The sequence below is a fragment of the Mobula hypostoma genome, chromosome 26 (genome assembly GCF_963921235.1).
Source record: "Mobula hypostoma chromosome 26, sMobHyp1.1, whole genome shotgun sequence".
Taxonomy (NCBI): Eukaryota; Metazoa; Chordata; class Chondrichthyes; order Myliobatiformes; family Myliobatidae; genus Mobula; species Mobula hypostoma.
The window spans coordinates 34,396,759-34,423,381 of NC_086122.1; the positions used below are offsets into that span (position 1 = coordinate 34,396,759).

General features: G+C 41.1%; 1 protein-coding gene across 3 annotated transcripts in view; it reads left to right on the forward strand.

Annotated features, from left to right (window-relative positions):
• Positions 1-26,623, forward strand: part of cep85 (centrosomal protein 85) — a 100,040-nt gene that overhangs the window by 50,558 nt on the left and 22,859 nt on the right. For all 3 annotated transcript variants that reach the window (XM_063033734.1, XM_063033736.1, XM_063033735.1), the window contains 5 exons: positions 392-509; positions 2,424-2,609; positions 10,752-10,904; positions 16,424-16,578; positions 19,704-19,821. In XM_063033734.1, coding sequence (XP_062889804.1) covers positions 392-509; positions 2,424-2,609; positions 10,752-10,904; positions 16,424-16,578; positions 19,704-19,821 — 730 coding nt within the window. The remainder of the gene's footprint in view (positions 1-391; positions 510-2,423; positions 2,610-10,751; positions 10,905-16,423; positions 16,579-19,703; positions 19,822-26,623) is intronic.

The window sequence follows — 26,623 nt, forward strand, 5'->3', positions numbered from 1 at the left end:
CTGCCCAACTGTGGGAGTTTCCCAAATCCCCACTTTGGCACTTGCATCACTTTATTTACCATATTTCTGCTTTAAGTAGTATATTAAGCAAATTTTGAGATACTGGTAATTTAATTGAAATTACTCCAGATTTTGCAGGGTTCTTGCAGCAAGTGGTTGGGTATTACCTGCCTAAGTAATTTTTGCTATTGGTTTCAAGATGTGCTACCACTATGCTCTTAGTAACAATATGATTTCTGTTTTTATTTTCATATTACTATTGTGCGAACCCAATTAGGTACTTAAATTATTGAAAAAAAATGACACTTAGTCTGATGTTCTTGAGGTTTAACTTTTTAAAGAATACTGCATCAATCACATTTTGTTGTTTCTCCTTTGCTTGACATTGTAGGCAGAAACAACAGATCTGTCAGCTGGAACAGAAAATGAGGGAGAGTGAGTTACAGATGCACAGTGCCCTGCTAGGGCGTGCTGTTCCACTCAGTGATGTCTGCATACTCCGATTGCAGGTACTGTGAGTTAAAAGGTGAAACTTCATTAAAAGGTGAACTCCACAATAGAGGTTGGATTTTGCATGCCTGGAAGTATAAGGGAAAGAGGGGGACTTGAAAAGGTAAGTTCCTGCAGAAGAATGAATTAGAGTAGGATTAATGAGGAATTAATTCAACACGTTCTGGAACATCTAGGGGAGGTTTTGAAGTTCTGAAGAATGAGAAGAAAATTCAGAGAAGTGAAGAGAAGTTAATGTTGAAAAGTTTGAAAGTGTGTGAACTTTGTATTTCGTATGTTCTAATACAGCGGTCCCCAACCACCGGGCTGCAGAGCATGCGCTACCGGGCCGCGAGGAAACGATATAGATTTAGCGATATGAGTCAGCTGCACCTTTCCTCGTTCCCTGTCACGCCCACTGTTGAGCCATTACGCACGCTAGGTCATTACGCGTCCATGTCAGCGGGGGAAGGAGATCAGCTCCTCGCGCTTGCAAATGACGGCGGGCTGAAAAATATGTTGGACATTACATCTCTGCCGGCATTCTGGATCAAAGTCAAGGCTCAATATCCTGAGATAGCCATGGAAGCACCGAAAACGTTGCTTCCATTTCCAACATATCTCTGTGATGAATGCAACGAAAACTAAATTGTGGAATAGACTGGACATAAGGAACCCCCTTCGAGTATCGCTTGTCTCCCATCACCGCTCGATAGGACCGTCTTGAGCCCAGGGCTCCCACTGATTCAGCGATATTGGTGCGTTGCAATGATTTTATATGTTCATAGGGGGAAATATGCACTGTGTTCAATATCCAAATGTTACTTAAAATGTTGTGATGCTATTGACTTATATAACCATGTAACAATTGCAGCTCGGAAACAGGCCATCTCTGACCTTCTAGTCCATGCCGAATGCGACTCTCACCTCGTCCCACTGACCTGCACTCAGCCCATAACCCTCCATTCCTTTCCTGTCCATATACCTATCCAATTTAACTTTAAATGATAATATCGAACCTGCTTCTGCCACTTCTACTGGAAGTTCAACACTTACTTCAAGCTTCCCTGTTCTCCCCTGATAATTGACTTTTCGCTATATTCATGCGAGGAAAATATGCGCTGTGTGTTTAATATTAAATTCGTTAGATAAACCCTTTTAGAAATGAAATTGAGTGTATTAGCCACTTATCACCGATATTCCGGTCGTGATTAACGCGCCCCCCCCGAACAGAATCGCCAAAAACGATTTGTAGAAAAATAATCGGCACGTGCACGCATGTGTAAGTCACACATGCGCACTGGTGCCCGCGCAAGGCTTCATGGTCATTGTAGTCTTTCTCGGGGTAAACCCAATGTATTTGACTGCTACTCTTGTCCGTTGCCAACCCTACCCATGCACCGCCCCCCCCCCCCCCAATTGGCCGGTCCACAAGAATATTGTCAATATGAAACAGATCCGCAGTGCAAAAAAGGTTGGGGACCCCTGTTCTAATAGAAAAGTAGGAGGCTTTTCTCCCCATCATATGTGCTATATTTTTTCACAACAGATGTTAGAAAAGTAATTGCCTAATAGTGTAATTAGAAAGGAGGATAAGAAGTTGAGAAAACTTGAGGAAAAAGCAGACTGCTGATGCTGGAAATGCTCAGCAGATCAGGTAGAATTAAGTGGAGTTTTGTAGAGTCAATGATACCAAAGGACAATGAATTATTACAGAATGCTGCTTAACTAGAGTTTTTGCAGCTTTCTCTTTATTTATGATGATGTCTTGTACACATTTTGCCTACCCATAATTAAAACCTTTGGAAACCATGTTGTATTTCTGTAACTTGCAGTTAAATTTGTATGTTCAATTTCTTGATCCACTTTTATTTATCAAATCGGTGCAGAATTCTTTGTAGCCAAATATCATAAATTAGCAATTTATTTTACAGGAATCTCTAAGGGAAAATGCTTTCTTGCGGGCACATTACGTTGAACATACAGAGGCATTGAATAATGAGAAATTGGAGATAGAGAAAAAGCTAGCAGCAGCAGAAGTGGAGATTCGCCAACTGAATGAGAGTCTCAAAGAAAATGCCCAGAAGCACTCTGATGATATGAAGAGAATGGAGGAAAAGGCAAGTGTGGGGCCTGTGGATAGTGTTGGTTCTCAAGCTTGGGTATTCTCATGCACAAACCAGACTTCTAACTTGTATACAAACAACAGGAATTCTGCAGATGCTGGAAATTCAAGCAACACACAACAAAGTTGCTGGTGAACGCAGCAGGCCAGGCAGCATCTCTAGGAGGAGGTACAGTCGACGTTTCAGGCTGAGACCCTGAAACGTCGGCTGTACCTCTTCTTAGAGGTGCTGCCTGGCCTGCTGCGTTCACCAGCAACTTTGATGTGTGTTGTTCTAACTCGTATGGGTTTTCAAAGACACTTTGAATTGTTTGAAGTCTTATCCATTAAAAAAACAAATTGAATGTTTTTATTTTTCTGATTCAAGTGGGATAAATTAAATTTTGACTTTGTTTTTTATTTTACTTCATATGACAGACAGCAACCACATGAGTTTGCGGTTTTCCAATTTACCGAAATGTCATAAGGAACCCTGACTGAACATGCACAGTTCTGTTCTTTGCCATTAGGTGGTGCTAGTCACATGTTATGCAGTTTGAATGGAGAAAAAAATACTGCTGCATTAGAAACATAGAAAACTTACAACACAATACCCACAAAGCTGTGCCGAACATGTCCTTACCTGAGAAATTACCTAGAGCATACCAATAGCCCTCTATTTTTCTGAGCTCATATACCTGTTGAGGAGTCTCTTAAAAGATCCTATCTTATCCGCCTCCACCACCGTTGCCGGCAGCCTGTTCCACACACTCACCACTCTGCGTTTTTTTAAAAAAAAAATTACCCCTGATATCTCCTCCGTACTTACTTCTAAGCACCTTAAAACTGTGCCCTCTCATGCTAGCCATTTCAGCCCTGGGAAAAAGCCTCTGACTATCCACACGATCAATGCCTCTCATCATCTTATACACCTCTATCAGGTCACCTCTTATCCTCTGTCGCTCCAAGGAGAAAAGGCCAGATTCACTCAACCTATTCTCATAAGGCATGCTCGCCAATCCAGGCAACATCCTTGTAAATCTCCTCTGCACCCTTTCTATGGTTTCCACATCCTTCCTATAGTGAGGCAACCAGAACTGAGCACAGTACTCCAAGTGGGATCTGACCAGGGTCATATATAGCTGCAATATTACCTCTTGGCTCCTAAACGCAAACCACAATTGATGAAGGCCAATACACCGTATGATTTCTTAACCACAAAGTCAACCTGCGCAGCAGCTTTGAGTGTCCTATGGACTCGAACCCCAAGATCCCGCTGATCCTCCACACTGCCAAGAGTCTTACCATTAATACTATATTCCTCCATCATATTTGACCTACCAAAATGAACTGCCTCACTCTTATCTGGGTTGAACTCCATATGCCACTTCTCAGCCCATTTTTGCATCCTATGAATATCCCATTGTAACCTCTGACAGCCCTCCACATTATCCACAACACCTCCAACCTTTGTGTCATCAGCAAATTTACTAACCCATCCCTCCACTTCTTCATCCAGGTCATTTATAAAAATCACGAAGAGTAGGGGTCCCAGAACAGATCCCTGAGGCATGCCACTGGTGACTGACCTCCATGCAGAATCTGACCCATCTACAACCACTCTTTGCCTTCTGTGGACAAGCCAGTTCTGGATCCACAAAGCAATGCCCCCTTGGATCCCATGCCTCCTTACTTGCTCAATAAGCCTTGCATGGCATACCTTGTCAAATGTCTTGCTGAAATCCATATACACTACATCTACGGCTCTGCCATTAATTTAGGTAATGCACAGATAGGAACAGTACTTTCAATTCATTGCCAAGACTAGATTAAGTTGACTCTCATGGGTGTACATGTAACATGTGAAAGTAAAATCACTGGAAAATAAAGGAACATAATCCATTTGAACCCAGTGTGGGTTTTATTTGCAATAGTGGAAAAGTAGGCATTAATTGACATCAAAAGGATGGATGGTGGTGAGCCAGTACAGTTCTCTTTCAATACAGCTGACATGGGCTTGTGGTATTCAGATTCAATGATGGTGAAGTGTGCAACTTGGACTTCCCATGCTCCTGTTTCCTTTGTTCTTAGTGGCTGAGGCCAGCAATTTTGCAAGGGCTGTCGGACTATCTTAAGTACTTCAGGGCATTCTGTAGATTGTACATAGTGTAGCTACTTTGCACAAGTGATGGAGGGAATGCTAGATAAGGCTGGTGAATGTGATACCAGTCGAACAGGTAGGTTGTTTTGGATGATACTGAGCTTGTGTTGTTGAAACTGTGCTCATCCAGATGTAGAGAAAATATTGCATCAAGCTTCTGATGTGTACTTTGAAGATGCGGAAGGATTTTGGAGTGGTAAGTAAGTCAGTCACTTGCTATAGGGTACTTAGGCTCTGACTTTTCATGTCATAATATTTATGTTCAAATTACATTTATTATCAAAGTATGTTTACATTATACAGCCTTAATATTCATCTCCTTATAGGCAGCCACAAACCCAAAAGAACCCATAAAAAAAGACTGTCAAAATACTCAATGTGCAGAGAAACAAATCAATTCATGCAGATAATAAACATAAGCAAATTGTATTCTGAACTGAATTCACAGCACTAACTGGTTAATCCAGTGGAAACTCAGCTGGACAGTGGTGGCAGAACATCCTCCAGAGATCATGCTGTTGAATATGAAGGGTATTCAGTTAGGTGCTTTCTTGTTAGAAATTGCCCGTCTTTGGCACTTTGCTGGCACAAGTGTGACTTCCCTTTGTTACCACAAGTCAGAATTTTGACAAGGACTGATGCTAGCAGGTGATGACTGTTTCATTTGCTGAGGAGTTTTATATATTTATTTTATTTTCTCATTTAGTGATACAGTATAGGACAGGCCCTCTTGGCCCAACAAGCCTGTATCTGTGTGTGTCTGCATTGTGTGTGTATAGAGAGAGAAGTAGAGCTATTCTGTAATAGTCAGCAAATATCCCCACCTCTGATGAAACATGATTATTTGATGTGATTGATTTTAATAAGGTACTCAAGGGATTTTAAAGGATAATGTATCCTTGAGCTGGGATAGCCAGAAGCAGGGAGCATAGTGTCAATCATTCAGAACAGAGATCAATACATTTTCCAAATGACAAAGGAGGCTGTTTCAGCCTATCAAGTCTACATTGGCTCAAGCACAGTCCTGTTTCCTACTTTTCTCCCCACTATCCCATGAACTGCAGATTCTACCAATCATACATAATGGGGACGATTTATAGTGGGCAATTAACTGACCAATCCCTCACATGTCCTTGGGATGTAGAAGCAAAATGGAGCACCTGGGAAAAATCCATGTGGTCACAGGAAGAATATCCAAACTCCTCAGCAGCTGTACCAAAGATCCTGACTGAACCTGGTTGCTGGACTTATGAAACAGCATCTCTACCACCAATGTCAATATGCTACTCGGGTGTTGGTAATTTTTGGAATTTTCTACTTAAGAGTGCTGTGGAGACTCATTTGCTAAGTATCTTCAAGACAGAAATCAATATATTTTTAGATATTAGGGCACTTGAGAAGTACTGGGTTCCTGCTGGAAAGTGGCACTAAGACGAGCCGTGGTCTTATTAAAGGGTGGAACAGCCATTCAGACCCTAATGACCACCTCCTATTATGTTTTTGTTTGACTAATTCCCATGTGGCACACTGATTAATACAGTGAAAACCCAGAGACTCGAGGATGGCATGTTGTTACAGAACATGAGCCAAAGGGCCTGTTCCTGTAATGTTTGTACTATATTATGACTGGAATGAGGAAAACCACCCATGACTGCATTGGAGTTGGAAAGTCCAGAGGAATCAGTAGGGCTCCAGAAGAAAATGAAGCTGTAGTTGCAGTTGCATTGTGTAATAGAGTGAAAATGGGTGAGAACAGTGATAATGCAGGCATGGTTTTGGGGGCAGCCAGTCATCACAGAAAGCTGAACAGTTGTGTTCACTTGCTATATGGCAGGGAGGTGGATGGAGTTGATGGTGAGAAAACAGTACTGAGACAAATATCGGTTTCTATACGCCCCCCGATGGCCTCCAGCTGCACCTTACTACTAATACTTTGAAGCTTTCTACAGCAAATTTGAAAGTAGGAATGATGGTATGTGAAGATAGAAATTCATTAATGGTGTTAGCTAACATGGTCAGGGTTTTTGGTTATAAATTAGTTTTACAGAATTAGAGCCATAGAAGCCAAAAGTTGGTCTTGTCATTAAGATGAGGTAAAAGACAATGATGTATAAGGGTTACTTTTATGTTTTTATTTGTTAAATTTAGCCTGAGTATGGAAAGTCTATTGAGGATTTGCAAGGGAGCATAGGCCAAAAGTTTTTCTTTATATAAAGTTCATTAAATGTAACTAAACACTATAGCTAATGTAACATAAAACACTAAAAGAGATATATTTAAAGTAACTGCAAAAGAATTCTATACAACAAAATAACATGCACTGATACAGCCTTTAAACTGTAATGATCTTGACCTTAACACTTAAAAATAACTTCACATTGCATGTATTTTCGTTTCAACTTTGAATGCAATATACCCCAGTGGTAATTCGTATGGTAGTTACCTGTGAGAGTGATCAATACTATCTGCAGTTCCATTGCATGTTGTCAAATACAGTGGATTTTGGTTAATTGGAACACATTGAAACAAGTACATTTTGGCCCAATTAAGTGGCTGCCCAATTAGCCAAAGTTTCATGGAAATGGTTAACAAAGTATAAAAAAAAGACAAATTACCATTGAACTGGGAACGAATTACATATTTAAATGAAATCATCATCACAATCATTATGTGCCATGTTAGATGACATAGGTGATCATGTTCTTGGCAATTTTTTTTTACAGAAGTGGTTTGCCATTGCCGCCTTCTGGGCAGTATCTTTACAAGATGGGTGACCCGCAACCATTATCAATACTTAATGACATACAGAACAAATCGGAACACTACCAAAACTGCTACAGGTCTATAAAACTGTATTAGTTCCTAACAGATAAAAACAGAGTAATTATTCCTGAGTATGTTGCTGTGTTCTTGTGATTGATTGTAGATGATCAAAATCAGGGCAGACACCTAGTACGGATAATGGGCTACCTTCAAATAATGTTTTCAAAGATTGCATCCTCCAAATCTTCATTTTCATTGTAACAATCAAGATAATTGTCGATATTTTCAAATTCTTCATAGTTCCTAACTTGAAGTAGTGAAATTGTTTCATTTACACTCCCGACAGTTTTAGGCATTTCCAGGCTGTATGCTTGAAACTGCAGTGAGGAGAACAATTCTGAACTATCTTACTGCTTATTATTTGCATACTCAATGAGTATGCCTCAGCTGTCACTGACTTTATTTGGAAATGCACGGAGGACTGTGTGTCTCGCAAGACGATCCGGGTATTCCCTAACTGGAAACCTTGGATGAATTATGAAGTCAAGTCCCTTTTAAAGGCTAGAGCTGCGGCTTTTAGGTCCGGGGATACGTCGCTACACGGAATCCAGGCGTGAACTCCGGAAAGCCATTAAGGGCGCCAAGAGGCAATATCGAGCCAAGTTGGAAGCCCAAAGGAATGCCAGTAGACTATGGCAGGGTCTAAGTGAGATCACTGGGCGCAAAGAAAAGGCTGCGAATATCAATAACTGTGGTGCTTCTCTTCCTGAAGAACTTAACGTATTCTATGCAAGATTCGAACAGAAGAGGAGAGAACCCAGGCTCCCTCCAGATGAACCAGACCTGGCGGTATCGAGATTCATCGTCACCAAGGAGGACGTTAGAAGGTCCTTCCTAAAGCTAAATCCAAGGAAGGCGACGGGCCCAGATGGCGTCCCAGGACGGGTTCTCCGGGCCTGTGTAAGCGAGCTAGCTGGAGTGTTTGCTGACATCTTCAACTGCTCCTTGCTTCAGTCTAATATCCCTTCATGTTTTAAGAAGGCAACGATAATCCCAGTGCCGAAGAAGAGCAGGGTGGCATACCTGAATGACTATCGACCTGTGGCTCTGAAATTGATTGCTATGAAGTACTTTGAGAGATTGGTTATGGCACACATCAACCACAGCCTACCGGTCAACCTCGACGCTTTGCAATTTGCCTACCGGAGCAACAGGTCAACGGCAGATGCCATCTCTCTGGCCCTACATTCCTCCTTAGAACACCTGGAGAATAAAGATGCATACGTAAGACTCCTTTTCATTGACTACAGCTCTGCCTTTAATACCATCATTCCAAATAAACTGATTCCTAAGCTCCGGAACCTGGGCCTTAGCACTCAGATCTGCAGCTGGATCTTCAACTTTCTCACAGACAGGACCCAGCCTGTAAAAATAGGGGACAAGCTCTCCTTTACAATCACTCTGAGTACCGGTGCCCCACAAGGCTGTGTACTCAGCCCCCTGCTGTACTCACTGTATACCCATGATTGTGTAGCCAAGTTTCCATCGAACTCAATATATGTTTGCTGATGACACAACAATTGTAGGCCATATCTCGGGTAATGATGAATTTGAGAACAGAGAGGAAATTAAGAACCTGGTGGCATGGTGCGAAGACAATAACCTATCCCTCAACATCAGCAAGACGAAGGAATTGGTTGTTGACTTCAGAAGGAGTAGCGGACCGCACAACCCAATTTACATCGGTGGTGTGCAAGTGGAACAGGTCAAAAGCTTTAAGTTATCGGGGTCAGTATCACAAATGACCTGACTTGGTCCCACCAAGTAGAGTCCACTGCCAAGAAGGCCCACCGGCACCTTTACTTCCTGAGAAAACTAAAGAAATTTGGCCTGTCCCCTAAAACCCTCACTAGTTTTTATAGATGCACCGTGGAAAGAATTCTTCTAGGGTGCATCACAACCTGGTATGGAAGTTGTCCTGTCCAAGACCGAAAGAAGCTGCAGAAGATTGTGAACATGGCGCAGCACATCACACAAACCAATCTTCTGTCTGTAGACTCACTTTACACCGCACGCTGTTCGGAGCAGTGCTGCCAGGATAATCAAGGACACGACCCACCCAGCCAACAGACTTTTTGTCCCTCTTCCCTCCGGGAGAAGGTTCTGGAGCTTGAAGATTCATACAGCCAGATTTGGGAACAGCTTCTTTCCAACTGTGATAAGACTGCTGAATGGATCCTGACCCAGATCTGGGCCGTACCCTCCAAATATCCGGACCTGCCTCTCGGTTTTTTTGCACTACCTTACTTCCCGTTTTTCTATTGTTGTATTTATGATATATAATTTAAATTTTTAATATTTGCTAATTTTAACTATTTTTAATATCTTTAATATTTAATATTTGTAATCCAGGAAGTGTGAAGTGCAGAATCAAATATTGCTGTGATGATTGTACGTTCTAGTACCAATTGTTTGGCGACAATAAAGTATAACTATCAGTGACCAAATTCACTGCGTTTTTTAACACAAACACACGCAAGTGATGCTATTTATAAACTGTTCGTTCAAAGCACCGTGTAGTGTCTAACGGCCATAATGTGTGTGCGACTGATGTTAGTTAGAAACTGTTCGGCAACAGTCTCCTGTCCCAGTTAAGTGACATAGTGTTCCAAATAAACAAACTGAATCCCAGATATTTTTTCAATTTATACATAAAATACTCTGCAGATGCTGGGGTCAAAGCAACACTCACAACACGCTGGAGGAACACAGCAGGTCAGGCAGCATCCGTGGAAACGATGTCGACATTTCGGGCCGGAACCCTTCGTCAGGACTCATTTTCTCAATTTATTTGTGTTCTTTAAGAGTTGTCCCAAATAAGTGTCTGTCTCAATTAGGTGATGCCCAATTAACCAGAATACAAAATAATCCATTGTTTTAAAAAAAAAAGTCAAAAAGAACAGAACCTGTGACAGTTGATGTAACTGTCTCCTTTATAGTCCTATTGTGTTTGCTATGTGCACGTTTGTCCATGACTTGGCATGTAAGGTGCTGCCGTAGATCACATTTGCCCCTTTTTCTCTAATTTGCTCAATTAGATGGGGTGGCAGAGAAGTTTAAGTTGTCCCTATGTTTTTAGGATTGAGGGAAAGTAAGCAGCCTCCATTTTCTTATATACTGTACATATAATTCAAGGCTGTTTAGAACACTCACTGTTCTGCTTTGTTGTTGTAGGTCCGAGGCCGGGACAAACACATCAACAACCTGAAGAGGAAGTGTCAGAAGGAGGCAGAACAAAACAGAGAGAAACAACAACGGGTTGAAACTTTGGAGCGGTACCTGGCAGACTTGCCCACTCTGGATGATTATCAGAAACAAAGCCAACAGGTGGGACCAACCATAGGCTCCTGGCAAATTAAGAGCTTCCATTCAAAATCGTGAGAGATTCTGCAGATGCTGCATACCTTGAGCAACACACAACAATGCTGGAGGAACTCAGCAAGTCAGGCAGTATCTATGGTGGGGAATAAGTGGTCAATGTTTTGAGCCAAGACCCTTCATCTGGAAAGAAAAAAGGGGCCCATTCTTTCCAGTCCTGTTGAAGGTTTTCAGCTCAAAATATAGATGCAACCTGACTTTTTGAGTTCCTCCAGCTTTCATTCACAGTTGAGTTGTACAAAATTGGGTGATAAGCACAGAAATAACCCACTGTAAGAGATACTATTTTCATGCCTTGCCCCACAGTGAAAATGTAGTTCTTTCATATGGGAAATTGAGGTGATAGATAGGAGCTACATAGACCATAAGACATAGAAGCAGAATTAGGCCATCTGGCCACCATTCAATCATGGCTGATCCTTCTTCTCCCCCTCCTCAACCCTAATTCCCAACTTTTTCCCTGTAACCATTGATGTCATGTCCAATTGAGAACCTATCAATCTCTGCTTTAAATACACCCAGCGACCTAGCCTCCACAGCTGCATGTGGCAACAAATTCCCTACAAGGAGGTAGTCAAACCTAAGCTGCAGGAGGCAGGTATTTGGGTGACTGTCAGGAGGGAGAAAGAAAATGGGCAGCCAGTGCAGAGTATCACTGTGGCCAGTTCCTCAGTAATGACCATACCGCTTTGGATACCGTTATGGTGGGATGACTGACCAGGAGGAGCTGCAGCGACTGGGTCTCTGGCATTGAGTCTGGTCCTGAGGTTCAGAAAGGAGGGAGAGGTGAGGATTGCAGTAGTGATAGGGGATTCCATAGTAGACATGAGATTCTGTGGATGTGAAAGAGTCACTGGACAGTGTGTTATAGTAGTCATAGTCATACTTTATTGATCCCGAGGGAAACTGGTTTTCGTTACAGTTTTAATTAAATTGTAAAATGTAAATTATGCCAGGAAATAAGTCCAGGACCAGCCTATTGGCTCAGGGTGTCTGACCCTCCAAGGGAGGAGTTGTAAAGTTTGATGGCCACAGGCAGGAATGACTTCCTATGACGCTCTGTGTTGCATCTCGGTGGAATGAGTCTCTGGCTGAATGTACTCCTGTGCCCAACCAGTACATTATGTAGTGGATGGGAGACATTGTCCAAGATGGCATGCAACTTGTTCAGCATCCTTTTTTCAGACACTACTGTCAGAGAGTCCAGTTCCATCCCCACAACATCACTGGCCTTACAAATGAGTTTGTTGATTCTGCTGATGTCTGCTACCCTCAGCCTGCTGCCCCAGCACACAACAGCAAACATGATAGCACTGGCTACCACAGACTCGTAGAACATCCTCAGCATCGTCTGGCACATGTTAAAGGACCTCAGTCTCCTCAGGAAATAGAGACGGCTCTGACCCTTCTTGTAGACAGCCTCAGTGTTCTTTGACCAGTCCAGTTTATTGTCAATTCGTATCCCCAGGTATTTGTAATCCTCCACTATGTCCACACTGACCCCCTGGATGGAAACGGGTCACCGGTGCCTTAGCCCTCCTCAGATCTACCACCAGCTCTTGGGTGCCGGGAGGAGGGACATTTCAGATTGGGTCCCCGGCATTCTAAAAGGGCAGGATAAGCAGCCAGAAGTCCTGGTACATACTGGCACCAATGACAAAGGTAGAGAAAGGGAATAGGTCCTGAAGAGAGAACTTAAGGAGCTAGGTAGAAAGCTGAAAATCAGGACCTCCAGAGCAGTAATCTTTGGATTGCTGCCTGTGCCATGCACCAGTGAGGGTAGGAATAGGAGGATTTGGCAGATAAACGTGTGGCTGAGAAACTGGTGCAAGGGGCAGGGCTTCAGATTTCTGGATCATTGGGATCACTTCTGGGCAAGGTCTGACCTCTATAAAAGGGATTGGTTACACCTGAACCCAAGGGGGACAAAGGGTTTGCTAGAGCTGTTGGGGAGGGTTTAAACTAACTTGGCAGGGGGATGGGAACCGGAGAGATGGGGCTGAGGATGGTTCAGTTAGCATACAACTAAATGCACTGTGCAGTGAGTTTGAGAGGAATGACAGGCGTATGATGGGGCAAAATTGCAGTCAGTGGGATACGTTCAAGTATAACATGGGTGCAAAATAGGGTGATGAATATTGAACTGAAGGTGTTATATTTGGTTACACATAGTACATGGAATAAGGTAGATGATCTTGCAGTCCAGTTAGAAATGAGCAGGTATAATGTTGTGGGCATCACTGACTCATGACTGAAAGAAGTTCATAGTTGGGAGCTCAACATCTGGGGATATACATGGTATAGAACGGACAGACAGTTAGGCAGAGGGAGTGGGGTGGTGCAGTTGGCTTAAAAAAAAGAAATCAAATCCTTAGAAAGAGGTGACATAGGATTGGAAATGTAGAATTCTTGTGGGTAGAGTTAAGAAAATGCAAGGGTAAAAAAAAACCTTGATGGAAGTTATATACAGGCCACCAAACAGTAGCCAGGATGTAGGCTACATATTACAATGGGAGACAGAAAAAGTATGTCAAAAGGGCAATGTTACAATAATCATGGGGATATCAATATGGAGATGGATTGGGAAAATCAGGTTGGTGCTGATTTTCGATCCCGAGAGAGAATTTGTAGAATTCTTTTCTATGAGATGGTTTTTTAGAGCAACTTGTGATTGGGCCTATGAGGGGAAAGGCTATTCTGAATTGGGTGTCCTGTAATGACCCAGATTCGATTGGGGAGCTTAAGTAAAGGAACCCTTAAGAGACAGTGATCTTAATATAATAGTCTTCAGCCTGCAGTTGGAGAGGAAAAAGCTCAAGTCAGATGTATCATTAATGCAGTGGGGTAAAGTGAATTATAGAGGCATGAGAGAGGAGCTTGCCAAAGCTGATTGGAAGTGGACTATAGCAGGGATGACAGCAAAACAGCTGTAGTTTCTGAGAGATTCGGAAGGCACAGAGTAGAGACATCCCAAAGAAGACATGTTCTAAAGACCGGATAACACACATGTGGCTGACAAGTGTAGTCAAAAACAACATTAAATAAGAGGGCATATAGTAGAGCAAAGATTAGTGGGAAGTTAGAGAATTGGGCAGCTTTTAAAAACTAACAGAAGGCAACTAGAAAGAAAACTAAGGAGGGAAGAGTTGAAATATGGAGGTAAGCTAGCCAATAATATCAAAGTGGATACCATAATTTGTTTTCAGATATATAGAGAGGAAAAGAGGCAAGAATATATATTGGGCTGCTGGAAAATGATACTGAGCAGGTAGTAATGGGGGCAAGGAAATGGCGAACGAATTAAATAAGTATTTTGCTTCAGTCTTTGTTTGTTCTGCCATCAGGCAAATGTTACAGGAGCATCAAAACTAAAACCACAAGGCTACTAAACAGCTTCCTCCCACAGGCAGTCAGACTGCTAAATAGCTGCTCTTTCTGACTCTGCTTTGGACACTTTTAACTTGCACTGGACACTTGTAACTTGATTTTAACTGACATGTAGCTGTTGTGTTTTACTATTTATTGTTATGTTTATTATTTATTATTTATGATTGCACTGCTCCTGGGAAACGCTGTCTCATTCTGCCCTGCAGAGCTGATGTACGGTTAGAATGACAATAAAGTTTTTTGAATCTTGAATTGTGGAAGACAAGTGGTATGCTGGAAGTTCCAGAGTGTCAGGGAGCAGAAGTGAGTGCAGTTGCTATTACTAGGGAGAAGGTGCTTGGGAAACTGAAAAGTCTGAAGGTGGGCAAGTCACCTGGACCAGGTGGACTACACCCCAGAGTTTTGAAAGAGGTAGCTGAAGAGTTTGTGGAGGCTTCAATAATGATCCTTCAGGAATCACTAGATTCTGGCTTTGTTCTGGAGGACTGAAAAATTGCAAATGTCGCTTCACTCTTCAAGAAGGGAGAGAGGCAGAAGAAAGGAAATTAAAGGTCAGTTAACCTGAGCTGTGGTTGGGAAGATGTTGTGGTTGATTGTTAAGGATGAGCTCTCAGGGAATTTGGAGGCACATGATAAAATTGGTTGAAGGCAGGAGTCTGATAGAGGAGGAGAGTGGACCATAGGAGAAAGGGAAGGAAGAGGCTGCCAAAGGGAAAGGGTCTGAAGGTAAGTCACCCGAACAAGATGGTATGCACACCAGGGTTCTGAAAGAGGTGGCTGAAGAGATTGTGAAGGCATTAGTAATGATCTTTTAAGAATCAATTATTTCTGGCATTGTTCCTCAGGAATGGAAAATTGTAAATGTCATTCCACTCCAAGAAGGGAGAGAGGCCAAAGAAAGGAAATTATAGGCAGTTAGTGTGACCACAGTAATTGGGAAGATATTCAGGGCTTGAAAGGTTATGGGGAGAGCAGGTAATGGGTTTGAGAGGGAAAATGGATCAGCCATGATGAAATGGTGGAACAGATTTGATGGTCTGAATGGCTTAACTCTGCTCCTATCTCTTATTGTCTTGTGGTAATAGGTATAATGAGTGATGTGATGAATTATGTCCTATTACACTTACAAGAGAGGAACTGGCAATTCTCCAGGTTTCCAGACTGTCATTACTCCGCTGCTTAGCACTTTTCTTGGTGTTGCCATTGTGTGTTGATTTATAAAGTATAATTGTAAAAAGAGATGATGAGATGCTGAACTAATACATGCTTCTGTTTCCCAGACTTGTCTTAAAAGCACATGAGGTTTGGCCTTTGCTGTAACAGAGTTGAGGGTCAGGCTCTTGAAGACACTAGTAGTTTGTTTTAAATCTTGTGTTAGATGATTGAGCTTGAATAATTGCTCAAATTTAAAGTCTGCAGGAGGAAAATGTGCTTCTTTTAGGTTTCAGGTTGCATTTGTCAAAGGTGTTTCACAGCCTGTGTACAATGGGCAATTATTTATATATAGGCTTTATGATACACTTTAGACTTATCTCCTCTTTGTCCAATTGCCTCTGGCTACGGTATAAAAATGGCAGAATGCACTGAATTGCAAGGTAACTCAGTGGAGTACACTCCCGTACTGAACACTGGTCCATACATAGTCTCTAGACTTTTAGTAGGCAATTATGTAGGGCTCTGTATTTGACAGAGATCCACTCACAGAAAAGATGCTCAAAAAATTTTCTCAACTCCTGTCAATTCACTCACTATCTGGCGTACTGTTTGATAGTACATCTTGACATATAGTGAATGGACAGCACAGTCTATAACCATGAAAAACATGTCCAAGGAATTTTGTTCTATAAATGCTGTTGATACGTATATTAGTTCTACATCTTTTACCTTTATCAGAATCCAATAAAATGCAGCCTTTATTTGCACTTAAGTTAAATATGCTGTTTTGTTTAATTTTTGACTCTGTGCTGAATGAACTAATGTTTGGGCATTGTCATCCATGGGCTGACTAAGGGGGTATTTGTTCAGGTACGATACCTGTGTTTTCACTTGTGACATTATGAATTAAATATTGTGTTTTACAGCTGAAGGACTCAGAGATGCAAATTGAAGTGCTGCAGAGCACAGTACAGGATTTAGAGGCCAAACTTGGAGAAGCTCGTGCGCACTGCAAGGAAAAAGACAACATTCTGGAAAATCAAAAGCAGAAGGAGATGGAGCTGGTCTCCACAGTCCATGGGTAATGTAGTCTGCTGGCTGTCTCTTGCTTATATTGTTCTGGTGACCCCTGGGGGGGGGTGGTGTCATTCAGAAATAGGTCTGTGGCCTGAAATGGGCCATGTTCCACTTACTATTCTGCGATCATTTTGTCAGTATTCCACAGGATAATACTGGAAAACTTGGCATTATTGAATAAGGTAATCTTCCGCAGAAGCCATTCAATATTTCTCTTGAGCTGCCTATTGTGAATTTCTAGTATTTGTATTGTCTCCATTTATGCAAATATCTGAAAGTTCTGAAAAGCTTAGGAAAGAACTACAAAATCAAAGTTTGTGTATAGTTAAAGCATCAAGTTGCAGGGAGAAGGCAGAAGAATAGGAATGAGAGGGATAATAAATCAGTTGTGATTGAATGGCAGAGCAGACTCAACTGATCTCAAAGGTGCAGGATAGATGCAAGGGCAATAAAGCCATTATGGGAATCATATATAGGCCTCCAAGTAGTAACCAAGATGTGGGGCTGAAATTGCAAAGGGAGCTGGAAAGGGCATGTAATAAGGGTAATGACACAATTGTAATAGACTTCAATATGCAGGGGGATTGGGAAGATCAGGTTGGTGTTGGATCACAAGAGAGGGAATTTGTTGAATGCCTACGATTGCCTAGCCCTGCCATTTGAGAACAACTTCTACTGTGGGACATATCTATCCTGTGCCTCGTGAACTATTCCCAGAAACTTCAGCCACCTCTGTTCTATCATCATCTCCACCAGAATTTTCCTCCAATCCACCTGGGCAAACTCCTCTCTCATGCCCCTGTAGTTCCCTTTATTCCTTTACGATACTGATACGTGACTTGTATTTCTTCCTCTCTAATTGCAGTATGAACTTATTTTGAGAGGACTAAAATTTAAGAACAAGGATATGATGCTGAGGCATTGGATGGCCTGCACTGTATTGTAAAGCAGTTTTTGGTTCCTTATCTAAGAAAAGATGTGCTGGCATTGGAGAAGAGGCAGAAGAGGTTCACAAGAATCATTCCTGGAATGAAAGAGTTATTGTATGTTTGATGGCTCTGGGCCTGTACTCGCTAGAGTTTAGAAGAATGAAGGGAAACCTGAAGAATTGAAACCTGTCGAATGTTGAAAGGTCTAGACAGGGTGGACTTGGAGAGGATGTTTGCTGTAATGGGTGAGCTTTGACCAGAGGGCACAGCATCAGAACAAAAATGAGAAGGGATTTGTTTAGCCAGAGAGTGGTGAATCGGAGGAATTCATACTCACGGACAGCTGTGGAGAACAAGTCATTGGGTATATTTAAAGCAGAGGTTGATGGATTCTTGATTAGCCAGTGTGTCACAGAGTACGGGGAGGAGGCAGGAGAATGGGGTTGAGAGGCATGTCCCGAATAGAATAATATAGACTGAAAATCTTGCAGCAGCAACAAAATTCTGTCAGTGCCCTTTGTTAAGAATTATTCTATCATCTGTTTCTATGAACAAAAATACTTTCATGCTAATATATTGTCAGTTTATCAGTCAGGTTAAGATTCATCTGTCACATAGATCAAAAACAGTGAAATGCTTTGTTTGCATTAACAATCAGCACAACCTAAGGATGTGCTGGGGTGGGGGGGGGGGGGACGGGCGGCACACTTTCTGACCCTAACATAACATACCCACAATATTCAGCAGAACAACAAAAGAAAATACAAACAGCAAAATAAGTCTGTTTCCTCTCTCCCTCCCACCCACTCACACACACAGACAAGACCTCCAACGTCATCTTGATCAGATCAAATAAGAACCTTAATATCCTGCTGGATGTGAAAGCTCTATTTCAAAGCTTTCATGGCACAACTAAAAACTAATTTGCAGCAGTTTATGAAATCAGTATATTTTTTCAGAACTATTGATGCAGACTGGGTATCAAATGCTGTTTTTCTTTTATATTTTTTATTTCTATTAGAGAACTAGCTTGTTTACAACAACACAAACACGAGGAAATCGGCAGATGCTGGGAATTCAAGCAACACACACAAAAAGTGCTGGTGAACGCAGCAGGCCAGGCAGCATCTCGGCCTGAAACGTCGACTGTACCGCTTCCTGTAGATGCTGCCTGGCCTGCTGCGTTCACCAGCATTTTTTGTGTGTGTGGCTTTTTTACAGCAATTTTTGTTTCACCTTTTAAGTTATTGGTGCTGTCCTGTAATTTGTCAATTTTTAGAAACAATTCAGATTCTGATTTTTAAATTGATTTCTGGTCACCTGTGTTCAGACATTCTTGAAAGAAATGCCAACATCATTAGTCTGATTTGTTTTGTTTGGATTGATTTGCCTTCTTCCCTGCCAGTCCTTATTCCTGCCCCATCACCAACACTCAAATTCATGGATTGTCAAGGTGTAAGCCTGTTTCCCAGTGTCTGTCTGAGGTTTCCTCCTTTTTCCATTCTGGAGAGCCCTCCCATTCTTGTAGTCCGGATGCACAGGCTTTTGTCACTGCTCTGAGAGTGCTGATAGCAGATGCAATCTATTGATGGAAAGGTCAGGAGATACAAATGGATTGCTGAGTTCTATTGGATGTTGTGCATAGCAGCAGAGCTCATGCTAGTTTGATGCAAGGCTTATCAGAGTATTGGTACACCAGTGCTAATGCATGTCTGATTAAATTCCAGTCTGAAAGCCCATAGATGCTGGCAACTGCTAGTACTGAGGGCGCACCTAGAAGCTTACAATTGTGAGCTGAGTGTTATTTGCCATAGTTTGTGTGTCAGTCTTCCAACCAAAGCAAGCCAATGCCTTCTCATGCTGTGAATACTGCCCTTAGCAGCAACTTCACTGTCAATATGGTTCCAAAGATTGAAATCAATTGTTATTAATTGTGACTCTTTATAGCCCTTGGATTGTTCTGAGGAAAGCTGTTACCCTGGCTAAATAACATTATGTTATATTGATACAGGCCATCTCAAATGATCCCATGCTTTTGCTGATTATTTGCTGTTGTAGAGGAATCACCAGTAGACTTTTTACTGTGCACAAATGTGAACATCTGTAATAATTATATTTCTGTACCAACTCCCCTTCATACTTGTTGTTAACGTGAAGTTGGTCAATATGATTTCATGCAATGCTGTTCTCTTCCCTTAAGCCTTCAAGAGAAAGTTGCAAAATGCCTGGAGGATGGTGTTCGGTTACCTATCTTGGATGTAGAAAAGTTGAAGTGTGAGAGCAACAACCTCAAAGGAGATTATGAACGAGCCGTGAAGGTGAGCATTCAGTGTTTCACCAACAGGTTTCCCGGAGTTTTATTTTTACAAATCCATAGTTAACTTCAAAGCAATGGCATTAATAAACATGATAGATGAAGACACTGACAGACACATAGGATATTTTAGATGTTACTGAAACAGCTTAACATAGAGCAAGACTGACAATTACAGATGTTTTTAAAAGATGGGTATTCAGTATTGGGGAAATGATAACATTGGCTAAATAAATCAACTGTGTGAAGTACTGATACATTAGAAAGATCATAATATAGTGCAATACGAGTTAAAGTTTTTTTAAAAAGTGCAAAAACACAGGCTACAGCGGAAAACCAAATTAAATATATGAAGCCTCAAATGAAAATACAAGGGTAATTAAGCCTGGAGAAGGCGACGGCAAGAAAAAAATGGAAATAAGAAGAAATCCAAATATGTTTTAGAGTTAAGAGTTTCCAATAGATAATATACATGAGGAGTCAGAAAATGTGGATAAGTGTCTGTACAGAAGAGATAAGTAATAATGTAGTTTTAGAAGGTGTATGAAGTGATGAATGGGATAGACATAGTAAGAAAGGTAATATTAATGGGTTTAGCGTTTTGAAAGTAGAATATCACTCGAGTACAAATGAAATATATTGCACAGCCTTTTACAAAAAAACAAAGTAGTAAAATTAGGGTTCCACTCACATTTTTTTTTTGAAGGTCCCTGGGAGCAAAAGTAAAGCTATATTATTGGATCCAATGGATTGAATGACAGCAAAATTTTTGTGCCCTTGTTTACAAATGGAGGAAGAGATAAACTATCATTGTATCAGTTAGTTTAACTTCAGTGATGGACCAATTATTGGAATCGGTACCAATGGACACTTTAAGCTTTCTTTTAAAACAGGGATTCCCAATTTCTCTTATGCCATAGATCAATACCATTAAGCAAAGGATCAGTGAACCCCAGGTTGGGAACCCCTATTTTAAAAAGACGGATGAGCTGCAGACTGACAGGATTGATTTGATGAGGGAAGGTTGACTGTGACTAACTTGATTAAACTGTTTTGAAGATGAAAGAAGGATTTGGCCTACCACAGTGCCTATTTGTTCTATGTCTCTATCTGATCTAAGTTCTGTATCGTTGAAGGTGTTTGTATTTTATTTTCAATTATAGATTTAAACCTGATCATATTTTTGGACTGTTTTGCATGAATGCCTTATTCAACAGGTTGTAAGATCAGTCTAGGGAAAATGTAGTCTTATTCAAAAAGAGAAACTTTTCCCATGCCATCTGCTCAGTGTCCTTTCTTAGCAAATGAACGATTTTTGTTGTTGTCTGACCCTAGAGGTTGTGGGATCATAGAATTTTTCTATACTTAGATTATAATATTATTTAGCTCCCTTAAAGAGTTGGCCACTCATCTTCATTCCTCTACACTGCTCTTTTAATTTAATATTCACTTGTCTTTTAGAAGCTAATTTCAGTTTCTGCTCTCACTATTGTTTCTGACTGCTAATTTCGTTTATTAAATTTCCTTGTTGAATTGAACAGTTCCATCAGATCTCTATGAGCTTTGTTCTCCCGAAGAATCAGTTTCTCTATTGTCTGACTATAAATGAAATCACATCCCAAGATTATTTTAGTAAAATTGCTTCATTAATTTCTGCACATTCTGTCACAGTTACTAAACTGGGTCATTTAGAATAGACTGTATGATTCTAATTGCAGCCTAACTAGTGCTGTTTGGTTTAGCATTACCTCCAAGATAATATATTCATGACCCACTTGTAAAATGGGGGATTATGGAATTATTGGCATGCTTTAATTTTCAAAATTTGTGTGTCTGAGCATCTGAAACTCTGCTTTTGAATTCCTTTTAGTATTGCCCTTTAAGGCGGGGCTGCTTGGTAGAAGAAATCATTCTCATTTGTTACATTTCTTCAATGTAATTTTCAACCTTTGTTTCTGTTTGTGTCTTTGTTTGCATGTTTTGTTGTTCTTCCTTCTGGATTGTCATGGATTCAAAGTTCAAAGTGCAAGTATTTTCAAGAGTATATATCATTCGCAACCTGGAGATTTGTCTTTGTGCAGGCAGCCACAAAGCAATGAAACAGTACATCCAGTGTGCGAAATGAAGAACAAATTATACAAACAAAGTAAACAAATAACACAGAGCAGGAACCATCGAGACCACAGCCACAGAGCCAGGTTCAGTGCTGAGGCAAGTGCAGCCAGTCAAGACTCCTGCACCTTGTACCTGATGGTAGGGGTGAGAACAAGGGTGGATGAGTCAAATGGAGGCAGACAGGGCAGGCTCAGGTGGGGAGTCCTGGCTGACATAGAGCAGTGAGCTGAACACCAGTTCCTCTTCTGCCCTTGGCTTCAAAGCCTTAACCTTTTTAATCTGGCTTGGCAATTAAATCAGCTCGTTATTTGCTCTCGGGCCCAGGCCGCACTGCTTCAATCCAGCCCGAGGTCCACTCTTATCAATGACTGACATAGCCGTACCTGCATTCTCGAGAATCCAGTTCACCAAATACTCTAGGATACAGCAAAAGCGCCAGGTCATTCAGATGCATAATTCCCAAAGGGAAATTACAAGCTGTTGATTGCAGTGATCTTAGTTCAGAAAAAGTATGTTAGTAAGGTAGTCAGTAGTTTTGTTAGCTGCCTGTTATCCTATATCGCCAGTGCCATCTTGAATTTGACCTGCTTTGGTTATTTGGTATTTTAGAGGTCACTAGCCACTTTGATGTAAAGCAGAATCCCCTATTGAAATCCAAATGTATCATCTGGCACACATCCTCTTTTCCATTCTATTTATTTTGAAATAAAGACCTTATGGACATGTTCTACCCCTTAGGCTTTCTTTCCGCTGGAGCTTAAAACAGATTCGTTTTCCTATGGTTTTTCGTTTTCTGTGTCTTTTTCTGCAAAATGACAACTTCACCTAAACTGGCATCACCACCGTTCTATCTATATTAGTTTGTTCTAAGCAGCCATATAGTTGAAAAGTGATCAGACTATTCCTAAATAGAAACTACAGAACAGTTCAAGGATATTTGAAGCAGGATCAGTGTTAGATACCTGGGTTATGTTCAAAGAAAAATTAGTTATTTGCTTAGCATGGTGCAGGGGTGTTCATTAGGTGCGTCAGAAATCAAACTTAGAAAATTTAGAGAAAATAGTGAAAAGAAAACTGCTAATGTTTACAAAACGATATCTACCAGAAAACACAGTAATAGCTTTGTACTTATTTGTGTCCAGTGTGAACTCCTGGGAGCTCTTCTCTCTCCCTTACTGAAGGTGATCAGCTCTTTTCGTTAAATACTAGGACATACTATCTAATTACTAACGAAGTTAACTTAAGACTACATGTGAATTAGAATGCGATGCATGATACAATGTAGTTACAATCATATTACAAAATAAACAGAAATATCTACATTAAATACAGTACACAAACAACATTTTCATATCCCCTCTACTGAAGAAATGGAATATTTCACCATGTACGGCGTGAAAGGCACCACAAAGCCAACCTGGGTGCATCAGCCCAGTTATGGACCCATTATGAGAATATACTAAGAAAGACCTTGAAGAGCATGCACTCAGTGCAACAACAGCAGAATGACAAGGCAGTGTTTGAGTGTATGTGAATATTTGTAATAAGTGTGTTTACCGAGTGTAGTCCATCACAGTCAAACTGGGAAACTTTACTAAAACTTGCATAATTAAGAGAACCAACCAATCTTCTGACTCAAGATTAGAATTGTATTGAACTTGGACAGTTTCCCCCCATGTAGCACTTGAGGTTTATTGCATCATCTGTTTCCCATTTGTTTAAATAAGCTGTTAAGCAGGAAGAGTTGTTTCAGGCTGGCTATTTGTTCTTGCCCCTTTGAAGTTGGGAGTCATAAATCAAATTTATGCATATCTCAAGGAAAGAAAATCATTTATTGTATTTATAATGCAGATTATTCACTTCTCTTACCCCCACCAACCCACTGTCACTCTCTGATCCCACTTCCCTGGTTATTAGCAGCCCCTGATGATTACACCTGAAATCCAGTGCAAATTAATTTTAATAATAATTTTCTGCAAAATAGGCCAATGCTTTATTCTATCAGTTTGTAACTTTTGCAAATGAACTTGGAATGTGCAAGAAGGAAAGGCTTTAATTTGCTGTATTTTCACAAAGGGTTTGTGACTAACGCAAATTTACTTTAAATAATTCATGATGCTGCTTCCTCAGCTATAGGAGAGAGCCTCAGAATAGAGGGGCATTCTTTTAGAATAGAGATGAGGGGAAATTTCTTTAGCAGAGAGTGGTGATTCTGGAATTCTTTGCCACAGGCAGCTGTGGAGGCCAAGTGTTTCTGTATATTTAAGGCAGAGGTTGATAGATTCTTGATTGGTCAGGCCATGAAGAGATGCAGGGAGAAGACAGATTCAGGCTGAGAGGAAAATTGGATCAGTCATGATGAAATGGTGGAGCAGACTCAATGGGCCAAATAGCCCAATTCTGCTCCTATATCTTCTGGTCTATATAGCCACTTGATTGGACACCCATGCTGTAAAGGGTTACCCATTAATTATACAATGGATATATGGGATGGGTACAGACTCATTAGTGACAGAGTTCATGAGGAGTGGAATGATGGGTTTGAGTAGATTTTAGAGATGAAATGAAGAAAGGGGATCCTTAGGAAGGTGTTTCCAAAAAGTGACAGGATTAGATGTCTTTAACCCTGGATTGGAAGAAGGCTGGATTGCTGAGACAGAAGAAGATAGATGAAGTTTTAAAAACATACAAAGTTAAAATATGGAAATATGTCATTACATAGCTGTTTGTCTTCCACAGAAATAAATAGGTCTTCTCACGTATACCCATTCTATTCTAATATCGTTTCTCTTTTTTTTCCTGTTTTCTGATCTAATCTTGAGTGAGAAAGGATCTTGTGCTTTCTTGTCACTCTTCCAACCAGTTACAGGTATCAATTTTAACTGATGTTTTGATGACAATCTCTGCCATTTTCATCAGGGATGATGCCTGGCGTGTCTAGTCCAATGATACGAGGGGTGATTGATAAGTTCGTGGCCTAAGGTAGAAGGAGTCAATTTTAGAAAACCTAGCACATTTATTTTTCCTACATTTACACACTTAGTCCAGTGATTGTGGAGCATACAGATCCCTTCTTTGTAGAAGTCGGTGTCTTGGACCTCCAGAAGTGGTCCACAGCAGGGGTGATTGATAAGTTTGTGGCCTAACATAGAAGGAGATGAGGAGAAACTTCAAACTTTCTGCATTTTCACTCAGATTTGAACTGCGTGTGCATGTAACAAGAACTGTATAACTCATCTCCTTCTACCTTAGGCCACAAACTTATCAATCACCCCTGCTGTGGACCACCTGGAGGTCCAAGACGCTCTCGTTACATGCATCTGCAGTTCAACTCTTTGAGTGATAATGCAGAAAGTTTGAAGCTAATAACTCATCTCCTTCCACCTTAGGCCATGAAATTATCAATCACCCCTGCTGTGGACCACTTCTACAAAGAAGGGATCCGAATGCTCCACAACCGCTGGACTAAGTGTGTACATGCAGGAGGGGACTATGTTGAAAAATAAATGTGCTAGGTTTTCTAAAATTGACTCCTCCTGCTGTAGGCCACAAACTTATCAATCACCCCTTGAATTTATTACCTCGTTGTCTGTTCCTCCTGATAGGTTAGTCCTCATCTCATCAAGTTTCAGCAGTCCCATTTTGTTGACAGTCGAATTTCAGTTCTTACTTAGAGCAAGACCTTCGTCTTTGTTAAAATTCTTTTCCTCTAGTTTTATTTCAATGGCTTCCTTCACCAGGCAGTCCCAAAGGCTATTGGTATGGAGCAGTAGTTTTGTGCCGTCAAAGTCAATCCTATGGCCATTGCGAATACAATGTTCTGCTACTGCTGATTTCTCTGGGTAATCCAAACAGATTTCCACTGTGTGTCCCATCTGGCTGATATACACTAACGAGGAGGAGTCTGTCATTACCGCCTTTCATCCCTATGTTTCCACTGTTTCTGGAAGGTTTGCTAGGATCCTAAAGAAGTACTGAATTAATACTATCCACAAACTCGCAAGGAAGCTTAAATCACAGCTTATGTGGGTCAGAGATAACCTGAGACTCAGGGCAACTGGCATTTACATGTTTCCCCGTGAATGCAACACAGTGTATATTGGCCTGATGGAACACACGGTGGAACCTTGCATCAAGGAGCACAGAAGGTGTAACTGTTTGGTTTACCCGGAGAAATCAGCAGTAGCAGAACATTGTATTCGTAATGGCCATAGGATTGACTTCGACGGCACAAAACTACTGTGCTGTGCCAGTAGCTTTTGGAACCGCCTGGTGAAGGAAACCATTGAAATACAACTGGAGGAAAAGAATTTTAACAAAGACAAAGGTTTCACTCTGAGTAAGAACTGGAATTCGATTGTAAGCAAGGTATAACAGTGGAAACCTGATTGGATGAGGACTAACTAATCAGGGATGGACGATGGGGGTATAAACGCCACTGGACTAGACATACCCAGGCATCATCCCTGATGATGATGGCAGAGTTTGTCATCAAAATGTGGGTTTAAATTGATACCTGTGCCTGGCTAGAAGCCTGAGCAGAGTTTATTCCTAATCTTGAATGTTGACACTTTCTGTTTCAACCAGCAACCCTGAAAATGAATTCTGCAGCAAAACAATTCTGGTGGAATGTTGTTTAATTTTGTATCTACACTATTTTGATATTTTATTTGACTTGGTGATCTGGGCCT